This window comes from Sinocyclocheilus anshuiensis, unplaced genomic scaffold, assembly GCF_001515605.1.
Source record: "Sinocyclocheilus anshuiensis isolate Anshui unplaced genomic scaffold, SAMN03320099.WGS_v1.1 scaffold4004, whole genome shotgun sequence".
NCBI lineage: Eukaryota > Metazoa > Chordata > Actinopteri > Cypriniformes > Cyprinidae > Sinocyclocheilus > Sinocyclocheilus anshuiensis.
In genome coordinates, this window is record NW_015541176.1 from 1 (window position 1) to 16,941 (window position 16,941).

General features: G+C 39.1%; 1 protein-coding gene across 1 annotated transcript in view; it reads right to left on the reverse strand.

Annotated features, from left to right (window-relative positions):
* Positions 1 to 5,265: 5,265 nt before the first annotated feature.
* The window catches only part of LOC107690765 (gastrula zinc finger protein XlCGF8.2DB-like), a gene marked incomplete at its 3' end in the record, with an annotated part of 29,042 nt that continues 17,366 nt past the window's right edge, over positions 5,266 to 16,941 (reverse strand). Inside the window, exons 3-5 of the mRNA XM_016489184.1 lie at positions 9,665 to 10,286; positions 8,814 to 8,992; positions 5,266 to 5,337 (exon numbers count right to left, since the gene is read on the reverse strand). Coding sequence (XP_016344670.1) covers positions 5,266 to 5,337; positions 8,814 to 8,992; positions 9,665 to 10,286 — 873 coding nt within the window. The remainder of the gene's footprint in view (positions 5,338 to 8,813; positions 8,993 to 9,664; positions 10,287 to 16,941) is intronic.

The window sequence follows — 16,941 nt, forward strand, 5'->3', positions numbered from 1 at the left end:
TATATATATATATATATATATATTAGGGGTGTAACGGCACACAAACATGACGGTTTGGTATGTACCTCAGTTTTGACATCACGGTTCGGTATAGTTTCGGTACAGAAGGAGGAAAAAAACTAAACAAATAGCTTATTTTTTAGTTAAACAAATTTACTGAACAAATTGCTCTTTCTTTAAATAAATTCAATAGAACACATTTTCTTAGGGATAAAAATCTACCTCAGCTTCTGCTCTAAACTATAGGGAGCCCTTTTACATTACTAAAAGGTTACAATTAACAACAGAGCCCAAACTTAAAATCAATTACTATTTATTTTTAACTATAAGAATTAACACTCAAATAAAAAAAAAATATGTTTGTATATTAACTTCTAAATTATACAATTTCTATTTGTTGTTGAAATATAAATTTACAAATGCTCTTCACTATAGACTTAATTTCTCTAGCAAATAGACTGTAGACATATATGACTTTTCTGAGGTAAATGAAATGCTACGTGACATTTTGTTTACAAGCTGTTTTAAAGGTCTTTCCGCGGTTGAAATGCTAATTGAGCGATTACATGAGGGGTGAGATGTCAATTCATGTTTATTTCGCATTAAAACTAGTAGGCTAATAGAGAGGAAGGGATGATTGCGCTCACTTGCGCTCCACGCTGCCGTCAGAACTGAGGCGTTTATACAGCTATATGTCTTATTAGTATTATACAGCCACATCAAAAAGTGCCAAAATGCCATTTATTGTCTGAATTTCCTGAAAAAAATGGAACGATTTGTTTGGTACACATAATTACCAAACCGAAAGACCCGTATCGAAAATTTTCAGTACGAATACGTGTACCATTACATCCCTAATATATATATAAATATATATTAGGAATGAAACACTACGTCCGAAGACAATAGAAAATTGTCATGTAAAGCTGATGACCACAGGCTCGGTGAACGATGCAAGAAGTGGCCGCCCATCCACATTACGGTCCGCAGAGAATGTGGCGACAGTGCAAGAAATGTTTACCCGCAGAAGACTGTATTCCATTACCGGCCATTTGAGGAAAATGTTTGACGCCACCGGTGCCTACATTGAAATTTAAATATTTGCTTTCATTTTCCTATGTAATAAGGTACATGTACAATCTGTTTCAATAATTCAAGGCATTGATGTTTGCCTACAAAACCACCACTGGCTCTGCACCCATTTACCTAAATTCATTACTGGCCTGATCTTCCTAATGTTGTATAAAGTAAATCTGCAGGAACAGGCAGTTTTAGCAGTGTGGTCTGAGAAATTCAGCTGATCATCAATCACATCTCCAAGGTTTCTGGCTGTTTTTGAAGGAGTTATGGTTAATGTGCTTAACTGGATGGTTTGTTGAAACCACAAGCACTTGGCAAGGTTGAGTTGAAGGTGATGGTCCTTCATCCAGCAAGAAATGTCTGTTAGACATTAGACAATGCGAACAAGCATAGCAGTGATATGAAAAGCCATGTTTCTGAATGACAGAACCTAGTGATGCCATGTAGACAGAGAAGAGAAGTGGTCCAAGAACTGAGCCCTGAGGCACCCCAGTAGCTAGATGTTGCAACTTGGACACCTCACCCCTCCAAGATCAAATCAAAAGCAGCGGACAGATCCAGCATGATAAGTAAAGAAGATTTGGAAGCCGCTCTTGCCAGTCTTAGAGCTTCAACAACTGAGAGCAAGGCAGTCTCGGTTGAATGTCGAGCTAGACTGGTTGCTGTCCAGGAGATTTTTCTGTGTGAGAAAGGCAGAGACTTGGTTTAACACAACTCGTTCAAGTGGTTTTGCAATGAAAGGAAGAAGGGAAACCGGTCTGTAGTTCTCTAAAAGAGTTGGGTTAAGAGTGGGTTTCTTAAGTAATGGGGTTATACGAGCCTGTTTAAATATTGAGAGAAAAACACCGGTGTGAAGGGATGTGTTAATTATGTGAATGAGTGCAGGTACAACTGCAGGAGAAATGGCTTGAAGGAGATGAGATGGAATAGGATCAAGCTGACAAGTAGTAGGATGATTGGAAAGGATGAGTTTAGAGAATTCTGCTTCAGAAAGTGGAGAAAAGGATGTGAATGACTGTATGTTTGCTGGTAAGATGTGTTTGACAGTTTGTGGTGTGGAGAATTGTGCACTGATGGTTGTAATTTTATTACTGAAGAACGTGGCAATTTCATCAGCTGTTGGAGGGGGAGGAGGAGCATGCGAGAGTTAGGCGAATTGTTAATTTTGTTGTGATAGTATGTCCTTTTAGCAGTGGAGACATTAGCAGAGAAGGAACCACACACAAAGAGCCGGTAACCAATTAAAAATATAACAATCACTCCTTGTTGGTTAAGAAAATTAAACTTCATGATTGTATACATATGCAAAACACTGTGTACTGGCTTAGATCAGGGGTTTTCAACCTGTGGGGCGCGCCAGCACCTGTCAAGGGGGACGCGAGAACCTGAGGCGTACACTCGAGTAATTATGAGGACGAGCTATCAATTTTTTAGGCATCCACTAGGGGGCAATCTGATTAGTCCCACAGCTAATTATCAGGCAGCTGTTAGAGCAGAGTTGGTGCGATCGAGTTAAAGAAAAAGTAAGTAACGTAAAAAATAAAATGGACCGGTGGCTTTTTAAGATTAATACCAGTGAAAGTAAAACGGGTGAACCGTCTGACAAAAAAGTGCCTGTCTGAAGCATTACGACTTCAAACTGATGACGAACCCTCCACGTCAACGGGGATCTCCACACAGAGAGGATTAACTGCAAAAACCAAAGGCCTGTGTGCATCAAAGCGACGGAAGTATGACGAACAGTACATAAAATATGGATTCACGTGCATCACAATTAATAACGAACCACGTCCACAGTGTGTTGTATGTTCAGAGGTGCTTGCAAACGACAGTTTGAAACCTGTGAAACTGATACGTCATTTACAAACCAAACATCCGATGTTAAAAGATAAACCGGTTGACTTTTTTCGCCGTAAAGAATCAGCATTAACAGGTCAAAAACAAACTATGACCAGCCAAACCACTCTGCCAGTAAAAGCACTTACTGCTTCATATGAGTATACGTACATCAAAAGCAAGTATCGCTCATGCTTATTCACAGTGGAGGTTGATTTACAGTTAGCCATGTCTGGAATCCAACCACGGATTGGCATGTTGTGCTCTCAGAGACAGGCTCAGCCATCACACTGAATCAGGTAAGCTGGTTATATATTTGTTTCAATGTAATTAATTCTACACACTCGATACGCAGCAAATAATATGTGAATGATGTTCGCACACGCATTACTTTGGGCTCGCGGGAGGGGAGGGGGGGCGCGAGTGAAATTAGACAAACTTTGGGGGGCACATGCCCTAAAAGGTTGAAAACCCCTGGCTTAGATTACCAAACGCCGAGCAAGTGAGGGCACTAGTGGTAACTTCATTACTGGGAGGTTAAATCAACAGTAAATTTTTAAAACAAATATGAAATATTGTTCAACAACAACAAAACATTTACAAAATATAATATTAAACAAAATTAACAGAAAGGGTTGCACAACAAGTCAAACTGCTATGTCTTTATTTCAACTGCTCCTTTTCTGTTGAAACGTGCTGATATAAACACACAAAAAAAATTTACGTGTATAAAAATGTTTTACTTTCCTTCATGAAAGAGAGCAAAGGAACTAAGAGTTTTCTCGTAGGAACAAGAGCATCAAAAGCAACTTAAATCATGCTAACACTATTCTACATTTATTTTAATCACTGCATAAAAGATAATACTGATTAACAAATGGTGATTAAACATGGACTAAGAGGATATAATAAGGCAGCGAAGAGAAGGTGATGGAGCCTTGGAATCCACTCTACTTCAATCTTTTAAGAAAATTATATACAAATTGAACAAATTGCAAAAACCATAATACAGCATCATGATTTAAATTATATCATGTAGTAAACTCATACAACAATAAAACTTCTTAGATATTGTTGATTTGGGAGAAACTCTAACTTTTAATTTCACTGTAACACCTTCAGATGATGTTTAGTTGTTCTGTCACTTGTTGTTGCTGGTTAGAGCAGATTTATATAGAAGAGATTTTATTGCTTGCTTTATTGGGTCATGTTTGGTGAGGACATGTGTCTCATTTTAAATGTGCTGGATCCAAAGAAGAATTCAGATATTCAGAGTTCATGATTTCAGACATTTGTCTTTTGTATGACTGAGTAAAGAAGATGAATGAGTGAAACTCTTCCCACATGGAATGCAGTGATAGGGTTTTTGTCCAGTGTGGATCCTCTCATGTTTTTTCAGATGATCTGACCATATGAATCTCTTGTCACAGTGTGAACACTTGTAAGGTTTTTCTCCAGTGTGAACTCTCTCATGTGATTTCAGATAATCTGACCGACTGAATCTCTTGTCACATTTTGAACAATTGAAAGGTTTTTCCTCACTGTGCATTCTCTGGTGCAGTTTCAGTTCAGCATCTCTAACAAAAGTCTTCCCACAATCAAAGCACATATGATCCTTCACACTGTTGTGTCTTTTCTGATGTAATTTTAAAGTACCCGACTGACTAAAACTATTTCCACACAAAGAACACATGTAAGGCTTCTCCTTTGTATGAACTTTCAGGTGGTCCTTCAGCGCATCTGACCTAAAAAAATGTTTACCGCACTGATCACAGGTAAATGGTCTTTCTCCAGAATGACGACGCAGGTGTATTTTAAAAGTGCAAGACTTTCTGAAACTCTTTCCACACTGATCACATGCGAACGGCTTCACTCCAGTATGGATTGTCATGTGTTCACTAAGAGATCCTTTTTGTCTGAAACTCATCCCACATTGATCACACGTGTGTGGTTTCACTCCAGTGTGGATTGTCATGTGTTCCTTGAGAGATCCTTTATGTATGAAACTCTTCCCACATTGATCACATGTGTACGGCTTCTCTCCACTGTGACCTCTCATGTGAATATTAAGACTCTGTATGTATGGGAAACTTTTCCCGCATTGATCACATGAGTACGGCTTCTCTCCAGTGTGGATTCTCATGTGATCCTTAAGGTTGGCTTTTATCGGAAAACTCTTCCCGCATTGATCACATGTGTGCAGATTCTTTCCAGTGTGGATTCTCATGTGTACTTTCAGGCTTCCTTTTACTGTGTAACTCTTCCAACATTGATGGCAGGTGAAAGACTTTTTGGCTTTTCTTTTCAATAAATTACTTTTAGTCTGTGAGCAACTCAAAGATTTCTTACTAGTTTTGACATGATGCTGTTTCTCCTCTGCCTCACTCAGTTCTTCACTCTCCTCACTCTCTTCCATCAGGTCTAAAATGAAAGCAAGAAAGGGTTATGTAGTGAATTAGCTCAACTTCAATCTTTTAAAATAATGATCTTTAAAAAAAGCATCATATGACCCCTTTAATTAACCTGTTCATTAATGTGAACACAAAGTCTGTGTAAAGTCAATTCTGAGAATTGTTTCGAAACACATTATAAATGTTAGAAGGGCATTGCTGAAACATATTGCAACGACTATGTAGTACTATGATCTATGTACTTAATTGTGAAGTTAGACCGTTAAACAGTTTTTCACCCTTTTTCGTGTTCAGGATTCTTTAGGCAGGGCTAAAATCATGACTCGATGACGAAATGGAGTCACTGAGCATGGCCTCTCCACTAGACCGATCGGTGTGTGACATCGAAGTACAGAGAGAGCTATAGAGAGCAGACGGCTTCTTTCAAATCTTCAATAAAACTTTGATGTGCATCATCTCAGTTTATTACATCAACATAACAAAAGATGTGATTGCAAAACAAGCAACAAAAAGGCATTACATGCAAATTTACATCATAATGTAAATATATGTAGTAGCCAGCAGTGATCTCAGCAAAAATATTACTTGCAAATTAATTTTACGCAGATTACGTATTAGTCAATCAATTTTCCTAAAACCACTAGAACAATGTTATATATTTAGTTGACTTGTGTACTTACATTATATCCCAAATGTTTCCATGAATGTTTAAATCCAGAGAAATAAGCAATTGTAACTAGTGCCCCATCCTTTGTCACTGCATCACCTTCAAAGACGCCATTCTCATGTTGCCCTCGATTTCCAGTTTTACTTTGTAGAAACCATAGAAACACCAAAGACGCTTTCATATACTATGCATTTTATTAGACAGGTGAGCAACGGTCTGATTACAAAACTAACCATTGTTATATAGCTCAACACTGTTAGTCTTAGAAGTGTTGACGTCACACAGACAGGCCCCTTCCATGATTGTTTGATTGACAGTAGCGTTTCAGCACAGACTGGACTGGTGTCTTACCTTAGACCCTCCCTGAGTGAGCTGTCATCAGTCCGCCATTGTTTCACCACCGGAGAAGATGTACACAAGAATGTCTCCTAAGCGACTGAGGTGTTTTGTTGTTGAATGTAATAATGAACTGAACATAGCAGTAGTCATTTACTCCCGACATCTGAGCTGCTGAAGACGCTGTGAAGTACGTTTGTTTTTGAAAGGAATGCGCCCCCAATCTACCTAAATGAGTTAATGTTCGTGCGAATCATTCGTGATTCAGCTTCACCTCCAGAAAAAGTGAGTATAAGGTTTTTTAATGAATCTTTGCAAATCGCCTTTCCTAATAATGTGCTAATTGATTGAGGTGACGATGAATGCGGCTAAAGCAAACAGTCTCTCTGAGAGCAGCTCGGAAGAGAGGGGCGGGGTCAGCAGAGCTCATTAACATTTAAAGGAAAATGCTACAAAAACGGCTCCCGACATCTGAGCCGCTGAAGACGCAGTGGATTACGTTTTTTTTTCTTTTTTCTGAAGGGAATGCGCCCCCAATCTACCTAAATGCATCTATGTTCGTGCGAACCATTCCTGATCCAGCTTCACCTATAAGAAGTGAGTGTAAGGTTTTTTAATCTTTGCAAATAATGAATCTTTGCAAATCGCCTTTCCTAATAATGTTCTAATTAGCAAGTTTCACGATGAATGTGGCTAAAGTAAACAGTCCCTCAGAGAGCGGCTCGGAAGAGAGGGGCGGGGTCAGCAGAGCTCATTTGCATTTAAAGGAAAATGCTACAAAATTTTGTCAGGGTAAAAAAAGGTGTTTTTTACACTACCATTGAGAAATTTTAACCAAACTATGTTACAGACTTTTCATTAAGACCCTAAAGAATCATATTCTGGAAAAGGGGCATCCGATGACCCCTTTAAAGTGCCCCTGCATTTAGATCCTCACCTCAGCCTTCTTTCTCCAATCCTTCTTACAGAACGACTGACCCACAATGGATCTTAGCAGGGGGTAATTGGCTCTGTCTGAGCACTCTGTTCAATTTTTCAAGATGACCACCCTATTGAAAAATATGTATAAGATACAAAAAAAATGTATATATATTTTTTTGCATATTCTCATATCTCGCAATTGGCAGACGTCATTTTACTGGACTGTTTTTGGGGCGGACAGGACAATGACACTGATGCCAGGGGGTGATAGCAGGTGGACCATGGCTCAATATGTGGACTTAGCCCTACAGCTGTGTAGATCTCCTGTCACAGTAGGACAGGTAGAGGAGGAACCACCCCTAAACTTTCCCCCACAGAGCTTGGTCCACGGACTCCAGCCATCATGGCTACCACTGGATCCGTCTCAACGTGGACAAGACTAGTATCCAGTGTGGAGGATCCTCAGCCTATGCTCTCAAGCCCGCAAGCCTCAGTGTTCTCAAGATTGCTGACCACAGCACTCACAAAGGGATGTAAATAATGATTTGTTTGTAGATTAATATTTTAGCCTCCTATGTGTTGTGAAATGCACTTTTGTTTTTGTGTTTCAGTTCTAAGCAAAGTTGGTGTATTGATGACTTCTGAGTATTACAGAATACCTAAAGAGGACAATAATTCAATTTACTCAGTTTATTAAAAAGACATTTTCAAAAACCGAAGTGATTTCCTTGTTTTATTTATTAGTTAGAATGGATATAACTCAACATTTTAACAAACTCCAAAAGTTGAATAATCAATAAAAGCGACTGATCAATCTGTGAAATATTCAAAGGTTAGTTGATTAATCATTCTAATAATCTCTGATTAATCAATATTAACCATCACACCTGGAAGTACAGGATCAGAACTTGAACTACTTACTGTAATTTCAGACATGCAGACATGTAATTTATGACAGATTAAAGAATATAATTGAGTGAATCTCTTCCCACATGAATGGCAGTGATACGGCTTCTCTCCAGTGTGGATCTTCTCATGTATTTGTAGATGTGTTGAATGTTTGAATTTCTTGTCACAGTGTGAACACTTGTAAGGTGTTTCTGTAGTGTGAACTGTCTGGTGCTGTTTCACTTCACTATCAGTAAAAAAAGCCTTCCCACACTCAGAGCAAATATGATCCTTCATATCTCTGTGTCTTTTCTGGTGATAATTTAAAGCAGCCAGCTCACTAAAACTCTTTCCACACAAAGAACACAAATGAGGGTTTTCCTTTGTATGAACTTTCAGGTGCTTCTTCAGGGCACCTGTCGTAAAAAAATGTTTACCACACTGGTCACAGTCATATTGTCTTTTTCTAGAATGAGTACGCAGATGAACTTTAAAAACACTTGATTTTGTGAAACTCTTCCCACACTGATCACATGTCTGCAGCTTTTCACCAGTGTGGATTTTTATGTGTTTGTTAAGGTTTCCTTTTTGTGCAAAACTCTTCCCACACTGATCACATGTATACGGCTTCTTTCCATTGTGGATCCTCTCATGTATTTTCATATATTTTGACCGTTTGAATCTCTTGTCACAGAGTGAACACTTGTAAGGTGTTTCTGTAGTGTGGATCCTCATGTGATCATTAAGGGTTTCTTTTAATGTGAAACTCTTCCCACACTGATCACAAGTGTGTGGCTTCTCCCCAGTGTGGCTTTTCATGTGTTTGAAAAGGCTTCCTTTTTGTGTGAAACTCCTGCCACACTGATCACATGTGTGTGGCCTCTCTCCAGTGTGGACTTTCATGTGTTCTTTAAGGTTATCTTTTTTTACGAAACCCTTCCCACACTGATCACATGTATGTAGCTTCTCTCCAGTGTGGATTTTCATATGTTTGTTAAGGTTTCCTTTTTGTCCAAAATTCTTCCCACAGTGATCACATGTGTGTAGCTTCTCTACAGTGTGGATATTCATGTGTTGATTAAACATTTCTTTTAGTCTAAAACTCTTCCCACATTGATCACATGTATACGGCTTCTCTCCAGTGTGGATCCTCTCATGTATTTGCAGATATGTTGACCGTTTGAAGCTCTTGTCACAGTGTGAACACTTGTAAGGTGTTTCTGTTGTGTGAACTGTCTTGTGCACTTTCAGTGCACCATACGTAAAAAAAGTCTTCCCACACTCAGAGCAAGCATGATCCTTCACTCCGCTGTGTCTTTTCTGATGTATCTTTAATGCAACCATCTGACTAAAACTCTTTCCACATAAATAACATATGTAAGGCTTCTCCTTTGTATGAACTTTCAGGTGGTCCTTCAGGAAATGTGCCCTAAAAAATTTTCTACTGCTTTGGTCACAGTTTTCTAGTCTTTCTCTAGAATGAGTAAGCAGATGTTTTTTAAAACCACCATATTTTCTGAAACTCTTCCCACACTGATCACATGTGTACGGCTTCTCTCCAGTGTGGGTTTTTAGGTGTGCATCACGGTATTCTTTTTGTGAGAAACTCTTCCCACACTGATCACATGTGTACGGCTTCTCTCCAGTGTGGGTTTTTAGGTGTGCATCACGGTATTCTTTTTGTGAGAAACTCTTCCCACACTGATCACATGTGTACGGCTTCTCTCCAGTGTGGGTTTTTAGGTGTGTGTTAAGAGTAGCTTTTAGTCTGAAGCTCTTCCCACATTGACCGCATGTGTACGGCTTCTTCCCAGCGTGGATATTCATGTGTTTTTTAAGGATTACCTTTAGTCTGAAGCTCTTTCCACACTGACCACATGTGTATGGCTTCTCTCCAGTGTGGATATTCATGTGTTTTGTAAGGTTTCCTTTTATTGTGAAAGTCTTTTCACACTGATCACATGCGTACAACTTCCCTTCAAGATGAAATTGTACGTGAATATCAGGATTTTGCTTGCATGAGGGACTCTTTTCACACTGAGGCCATATTTTGCCTCTTCTTTTCAATGAGGATTTCCAGGATATCTCTTCAGTTTTGACATAATGGTTCTCCCCCTCTTCAATCTCCTTGTTCTGTTCTATCAGGTCTAAAATTAAAGTAAAAAACTTTAGTGAAAAAAAGTTTTCAGAAAATCTTAAAAGAAAAAAAAATGTGAAAGGAAAAGGAGATGCAAAACTTGAGAAAGCTGTTGAAAGTAAACATTTTGATGCATTACACTTATTTCCAATTATTGTTTTAAAAACATTACAGGCACAGGTTTTGCAGTGAGAACTATTACTAAAAATTTTCAAATTTTCAAAATATGGTTGCAAAAATTGTGAACCAGATATAGATAAATGTAAAAATGAAACTGTTCAGATAATATTTTTTCAGACCTTGTGATGTTTGCAATCAGTATGAATGTTTCTCAAACTACCTTTCATATGTTGAAAAAAAGAACAAGTAAAAGAAAACTATACTGGTTACTAATGTAACACTGGTTTCCTGACATAACGGGAATGAGCATTGTGTTAGTTACTAAGGAAGGGAGGAAGAGCAGAGAGAGTTAAAACTTGTGCTCTGAAATGGGTTGAAAGCACCTTAGGCACATAGCTTATTCTCAGCCGTAAACTTTACTGTCAGCTGGACCAAACCCAAAGCCAGGAGGAGGGCAGTCATCAGCAAGAGAGACCGAAGGTTGGTCATTTTGACTAGCTCAGTACCATGGACAAACTCTAGGATGGAACAGACTGAAAGACTGTATATCGGTAAGCCACGCTCTCAAACGTGAATCTCAAGAATGATCTGTGTTGGGGGCTATTTGAATATAAAATTACGTCTCTTTCAGGTCCACCAATAAAACCAATCCCCTGGGAGGATTCGCAAGAAGATTTGCTTCAAGTGTAGTGACCATAAAAGCTCAACTCACAGCAAACTTTGCTAGCAGGTTTGGACTCGGAGGATGTTGGCATCGTTGTCCAAGACCAAAGTGTAAACCATGCCCCGAAGCGACGGGGTTTGAGGGTAGTCCAGCCTTGACAGAATTTAACCTCCTCAGTCTTGGAGCGTCAAAGCTGCTGGGGCTGCTCATGGTCCAGCTCTAGCTTAGGGTAGAGCCCCTGGTATTTTGGGAAGGGATAGCATTTAGCTGTGCAGAAGCCTCGTTTAACTTCAGGTTCCGCCTCTGGCTTGGTGCAGGCACTGACAATGGTGTAGGGCATTGCTGAGTCAAGACATTTTGGGGTGACTGGAAGCATCAGAAGAATTGACTCACTTGGAGAGTAATGACACATCGCTTGTGATGACTTCTAAGCCACCATGAAGTGTTAGGCTGGGGCTGAGCAGATGCTGGCCTGGAGTGCTGCTGAATAAATGACAGCTTGGGATGACTTGAGGCAGCAAAAGAACTAGCCATTAATGAAGGAATTGGTGCTCCACTTGCGATGATTTCTAGCTGTGAAACATTCAGCAAAACCATCCAAAGCAGAACCAATAGTCCCGACGGAGAGACAGGGGAGTCGAGGAGGACCAACTTATTGGCGTCCTTGAGCTCTGTTAAATTCAGACAAATGTTTCGATGCCAACAGCATCATGGGCAGCACACCCGACATTTGGCACAGTAGCGCTTCAGGCATCTGGAGTTTGAATCCTGGCTTACAGACCTTTCCCAATCCCATCCCCCTCTCTTTCTCGATCTCTTACTCACTTCCTGTCAAATCTGTCCTTCTCACTACTCACAAACCCTACTCACTGTCCTATCAAATAAAATGCAAAAAATGGGTGGGGGGGGCCTTAGGTTAGGGGGTAGAGTCCTCCACGGTGGACACACTATTCCTCTGCATAGAAACTGTCAATAACATTAGTGTTTATTAGAAAAGTCCTTTTTGGAACCTTCAAAGAGACAAAATTAATCGCCACATTCAAGGGCATTTGTTTTCGTGGGAGAAAAGCACTAGGGAATCCCCTAGCTGTAGAGAAAGAGATGCACACGGTATATGGTCCAGTGTGAGGTCACTCAGTCCCATTCATTCAGCCCAGTGACTCCACTGTTTCTTCATCTTAGACTCCTGAGAGTAAGAGAACGGTAGAGCACAAGGGGCGGAGTGCTTTTCCTTACAAAAACTGGGCTGTGAAAGCAGTGAGGAGAGAAGCATGCTCTTGCAATGAGCGATCCACCTTGATGAGCACGTCTCATGCAAGCGACATGATAGTCTTCATATGATGGATGCAGGAAAGCCCTGCAAGTGCCACACTTGTGCAAACAACAATTTTTAGATTGAAATATGCTATTTTAGCCTCAGCTGCAGTGCTGTTAGCACCATTAATCCACTGCTGAAGCTTTTCCACAGTGAGCAGAAAAGCTTCCTTTTTTCATTTTCTTCAGCATCAGTGAGGAGATGATCTTTGCACTGAAGGAGAAAAATTGATGATATGGGATTTCAGCGTGACTTAAGGGGCTTTCCCACCAAAGGAACCTTTTCATAGTTCCTAGAACTAATGGCAGAAGTATCCGCTTCTCAGCATGTTCTCACCACAGGTACTAGGAGCAATTTTAGTTCTAGGAACTCGTTTGGGGGAACTAAATTAGCTCCTACTTCAGAATAGGGTCTAACCAAGCACTATAGGAACTATCAGTGACGAAAGCGTGCGTTTGGCCAATCACCGGCATCCAGAATTTTTAAAAAGCCAGGTAAAGAGAATTACTCCACAAATATGAAAAACAGTGATAACAACATTAACCTGTCATCTGCAGCACTGTGTTCTTTTCTCAGCTTCAATGTAACGCTGCAAGTCATAGGAGATTTCATCTCATAAACCCCACTTTTTGCTAGGGGTGGGGGAAAAAAAATTGATACAGCAAAGTATCGCGATATTTTCCGCGGCAATACTGTATCGATACATGGACGCCAAGTATCGATCTTTTATTATACTATTTGGTAGAATAATAAAATCAATTTCTTTACAATCGCACATATTTCACTCTCCTCGTCACTGCGCGGTTTGACGCTCCGCTCAAAATTCCGATCTATGAATGTGCATTCCGCTCGTGTACCGCTCATGCTCATCGGAAAAGCAAAGTCTGCTCAAATAACGCGCTGACAGAATTTATATGCAGTATCAGAATCAGAAGAGCTTTATTACCAAGTATGTTTACACACACAAGGAATTTGACTTGACGACAGGAGCTTCCAGTGTAGAAGAAAGTACAAACATAGTGCAGACATACATGATAGTGCAGACATACATAGGAATAACACAGTAGGGATGTAATATAACACTAATACAATAAAAAAAGAAAAATTAGAAAAATGTAATAATGTACTATGTACAGAAATAGAAGTATAGGAAAAAATGATTTGTTTAGATAAATGTACAGATATGTTTATTAGTGTGCAGATATGTTATTTACAAAGTGTGCAGTTTAATATAAATGGCATCCCTAGATGTAAGACTACATGTTTTATTTAATTTAATTTAAATTTAACAGTAATTTACTTTCAAATGCCCCAATTGCTGAAGGGTCTGCACAACTTTTTAGTTCAATTTCAAGTTGCACTGTTCAAAATACCTGTAGTAGCACAGCAGTGCATACCTGTTTACATTTAATTAAGGTGGACTAGACTAGACTGTAATACAAATAGTTGAGTTTGCCAGGTGCATACAACATTTATGACAGGTTTTCATGAAAGTGTTGGTCAGTTTGTCTGCTTGACAATCCCATTTTGCACTGCAACAATAAAACTGAAGTGAGCTAAACAAACTGAGAAATGTTTCTTTTTAGTTAAAACAGATGTTGTCAGTTTTCCTTTGGGGACATAATTTGAAGTTGGAAAAAGGTAATAAATTGCAATATATCGCAGAATATCGCAATATATTTAAAATCGCAATAATATTGTATCGTGACACAAGTATCGTGAGGCCTCTGGTGATTCCCACCCCTACTTTTTGCTCTTTCAATCACATAAATAATGCGTTTACATTCCACCTCAGTTATCACAAAAACCATGACACACTACAAACAGAGCTCCGATCACAGCGTCGTACATCCGCTGGTTGTTGACGTTTGTAAATGCAGCGCATAAAGACGCCGCTATCGGCTGCTTCAGAGTTCCTACTTTTGCGAATGCAACCAGTAAAAATGGCCCAGTGAGAAAATTAGTTCTGTAGGAACCCTGCTGGCTAGTTCCTAGAACTATGCGGTATGGAAGCCCACATATGTAGGCTTTTTTTATATAGGCTTTTTTTTTGGCTGAGCTGAAATGCCATTTGTCTGTGCAGGTGCACAGATATGAACAAATCAGGCTTAAGTATTCAGACAAAACAGTTTCCCCATAGCGTTAGCAACTAACGCTATCCGAGTGAACCGTACTGAATAGAAACAGAGTTGTAGGTAGGGCTGCACAATAAATCCCGATAAATCGCAATTGATATTAGGGCAAAAGCTGCGATATTCATGCGCGTATCTTGTCAGTGAAACACAGTTCTGTGATCAGTAGTAAATCTCTATCCGAAAGCCAGAGAGCGCTCTCGTGCACAAATTCCAAATACGCCATGCAGAAGAAATTCAGGAAATCCCTATTGCTGCAGCTGAATAAACAGAAGATTTAACTGCTTTCATTGATTCAACGTGACTAATAAACAAACTACTATAACAATATATGGTTTATTTGAGTTCTTCTTATTATAATTTTCCTTATAATAAATTATATAATAATGCAATGCCTTTAATAGAATACTATGAAATATGTTGTGTGCCTTATTCTGTGTAAGAAGCCACAACATCTCACAGAAAGATTTTTTTTTTAAACACTTGACTGACATTATGAAGTGAGTTTGGAGTAAAAACATGTTATTAAATGTGGTATTTTCACATGCTTTCAGATGGAGCAGCATTTACTACACAGAGCCGTAATTCACTGAGACAAAACAGTTTCCCCATAGCGTTAGCAACTAACGCTATCCGAGTGAACCGTACTGAATAGAAACAGAGTTGTAGGTAGGGCTGCACAATAAATCCCGATAAATCGCAATTGATATTAGGGCAAAAGCTGCGATATTCATGCGCGTATCTTGTCAGTGAAACACAGTTCTGTGATCAGTAGTAAATCTCTATCCGAAAGCCAGAGAGCGCTCTCGTGCACAAATTCCAAATACGCCATGCAGAAGAAATTCAGGAAATCCCTATTGCTGCAGCTGAATAAACAGAAGATTTAACTGCTTTCATTGATTCAACGTGACTAATAAACAAACTACTATAACAATATATGGTTTATTTGAGTTCTTCTTATTATAATTTTCCTTATAATAAATTATATAATAATGCAATGCCTTTAATAGAATACTATGAAATATGTTGTGTGCCTTATTCTGTGTAAGAAGCCACAACATCTCACAGAAAGATTTTTTTTTTAAACACTTGACTGACATTATGAAGTGAGTTTGGAGTAAAAACATGTTATTAAATGTGGTATTTTCACGTGCTTTCAGAAGGAGCAGCATTTACTACACAGAGCCGTAATTCACTGAGAAGCTATGCAAACAACCTTTTTATCGCAGTGCGATTTCATAATATCGATGATATCGTCTGCAATTTTTAGCATAGCTTGTCAGTGAACTACACCTCTGTGTAGTAAAAGCTGCTCCATCTGATGGAGATTTAATACTGATTGCAGAACTGGATTACTAACAAGATGCGCATGACTATCGCATGCGATTTATCATTCAGCCCTAGTTTTAGGCTCTATTTGGTACCCAGTTAATGGAAAGTTATCTGGATATTAGTTGCTTTCATGCTGCTATAGAGTTTTTTGGTTTAAAATGAACAAAAATCAATTAATCAATTATTGTCCAAGTATATTTAAAGCATATAGTATATATAGTAATTAAAAGACTAAAATGGTAAGCTTATAATAATGATTTACAATTGAATGGTTGGGTTGGATTTTATTGGAAATGTCAGTTTTGTGACATTTATGTTTGCATGATGGCATCACGTCCAGATACCCGCAAACCTGAAGGGTGACGAGAGCACCAGAGCGGTCGTGCTGCACACGGGCATGAATGACATCAAGCTGCAGCAGACAGAGACTCTGAAGAGGAACTTCAAAAGCCTGATCGAGACGGTATGCAGCACATCACCCGCAACGAGGATCATCGTGTCAGGACCTCTTCCCACGTATCGACGAGGAGATGAAAGGTTCAGTAGACTTTTCGCTCTAAATGAATGGTTACTGCTCTTTGTTAATAATTGGAATCTTTTCTAGGCTTAGGCTTTTTCGTGCTAATGGCCTGCATCCCAGGAGTCAGTGCAGAACTCCTGTCGGACAACATCTCCAGGACGCTACGCTTCATATGACTAGTAAGCCAATTCTCAAATAACTGCTATGATGGCTTTTGTTCTACCCACTTTATAGATTGGACAATGCAAGTACTTCTATCATTAAAGACTGTGTCTGTTCCCCAAATAGTGAGGTCAAAATATACATTTAATGCAGGCTCTAGTCTGGGTTCAGACACACTCTCTCGGTTTAAATCTAGATTAAAGACACACCTCTTTGGCCAAGCATTCAAATAATGCATCTCATAAAAAAGCGCTGTACAAATAAACTTGACTTGACTTGACTTGACTAGTAAAAATCTGATCGTGATTAAACCGGAAAAATGCAAAATAAATAAACAAAAACAATTTTTAAAGCTTGGGCTCCTAAACATTAGATCACTCTCACCCAAAGCAGTTATTGTAAATGAAATGATCACAGATA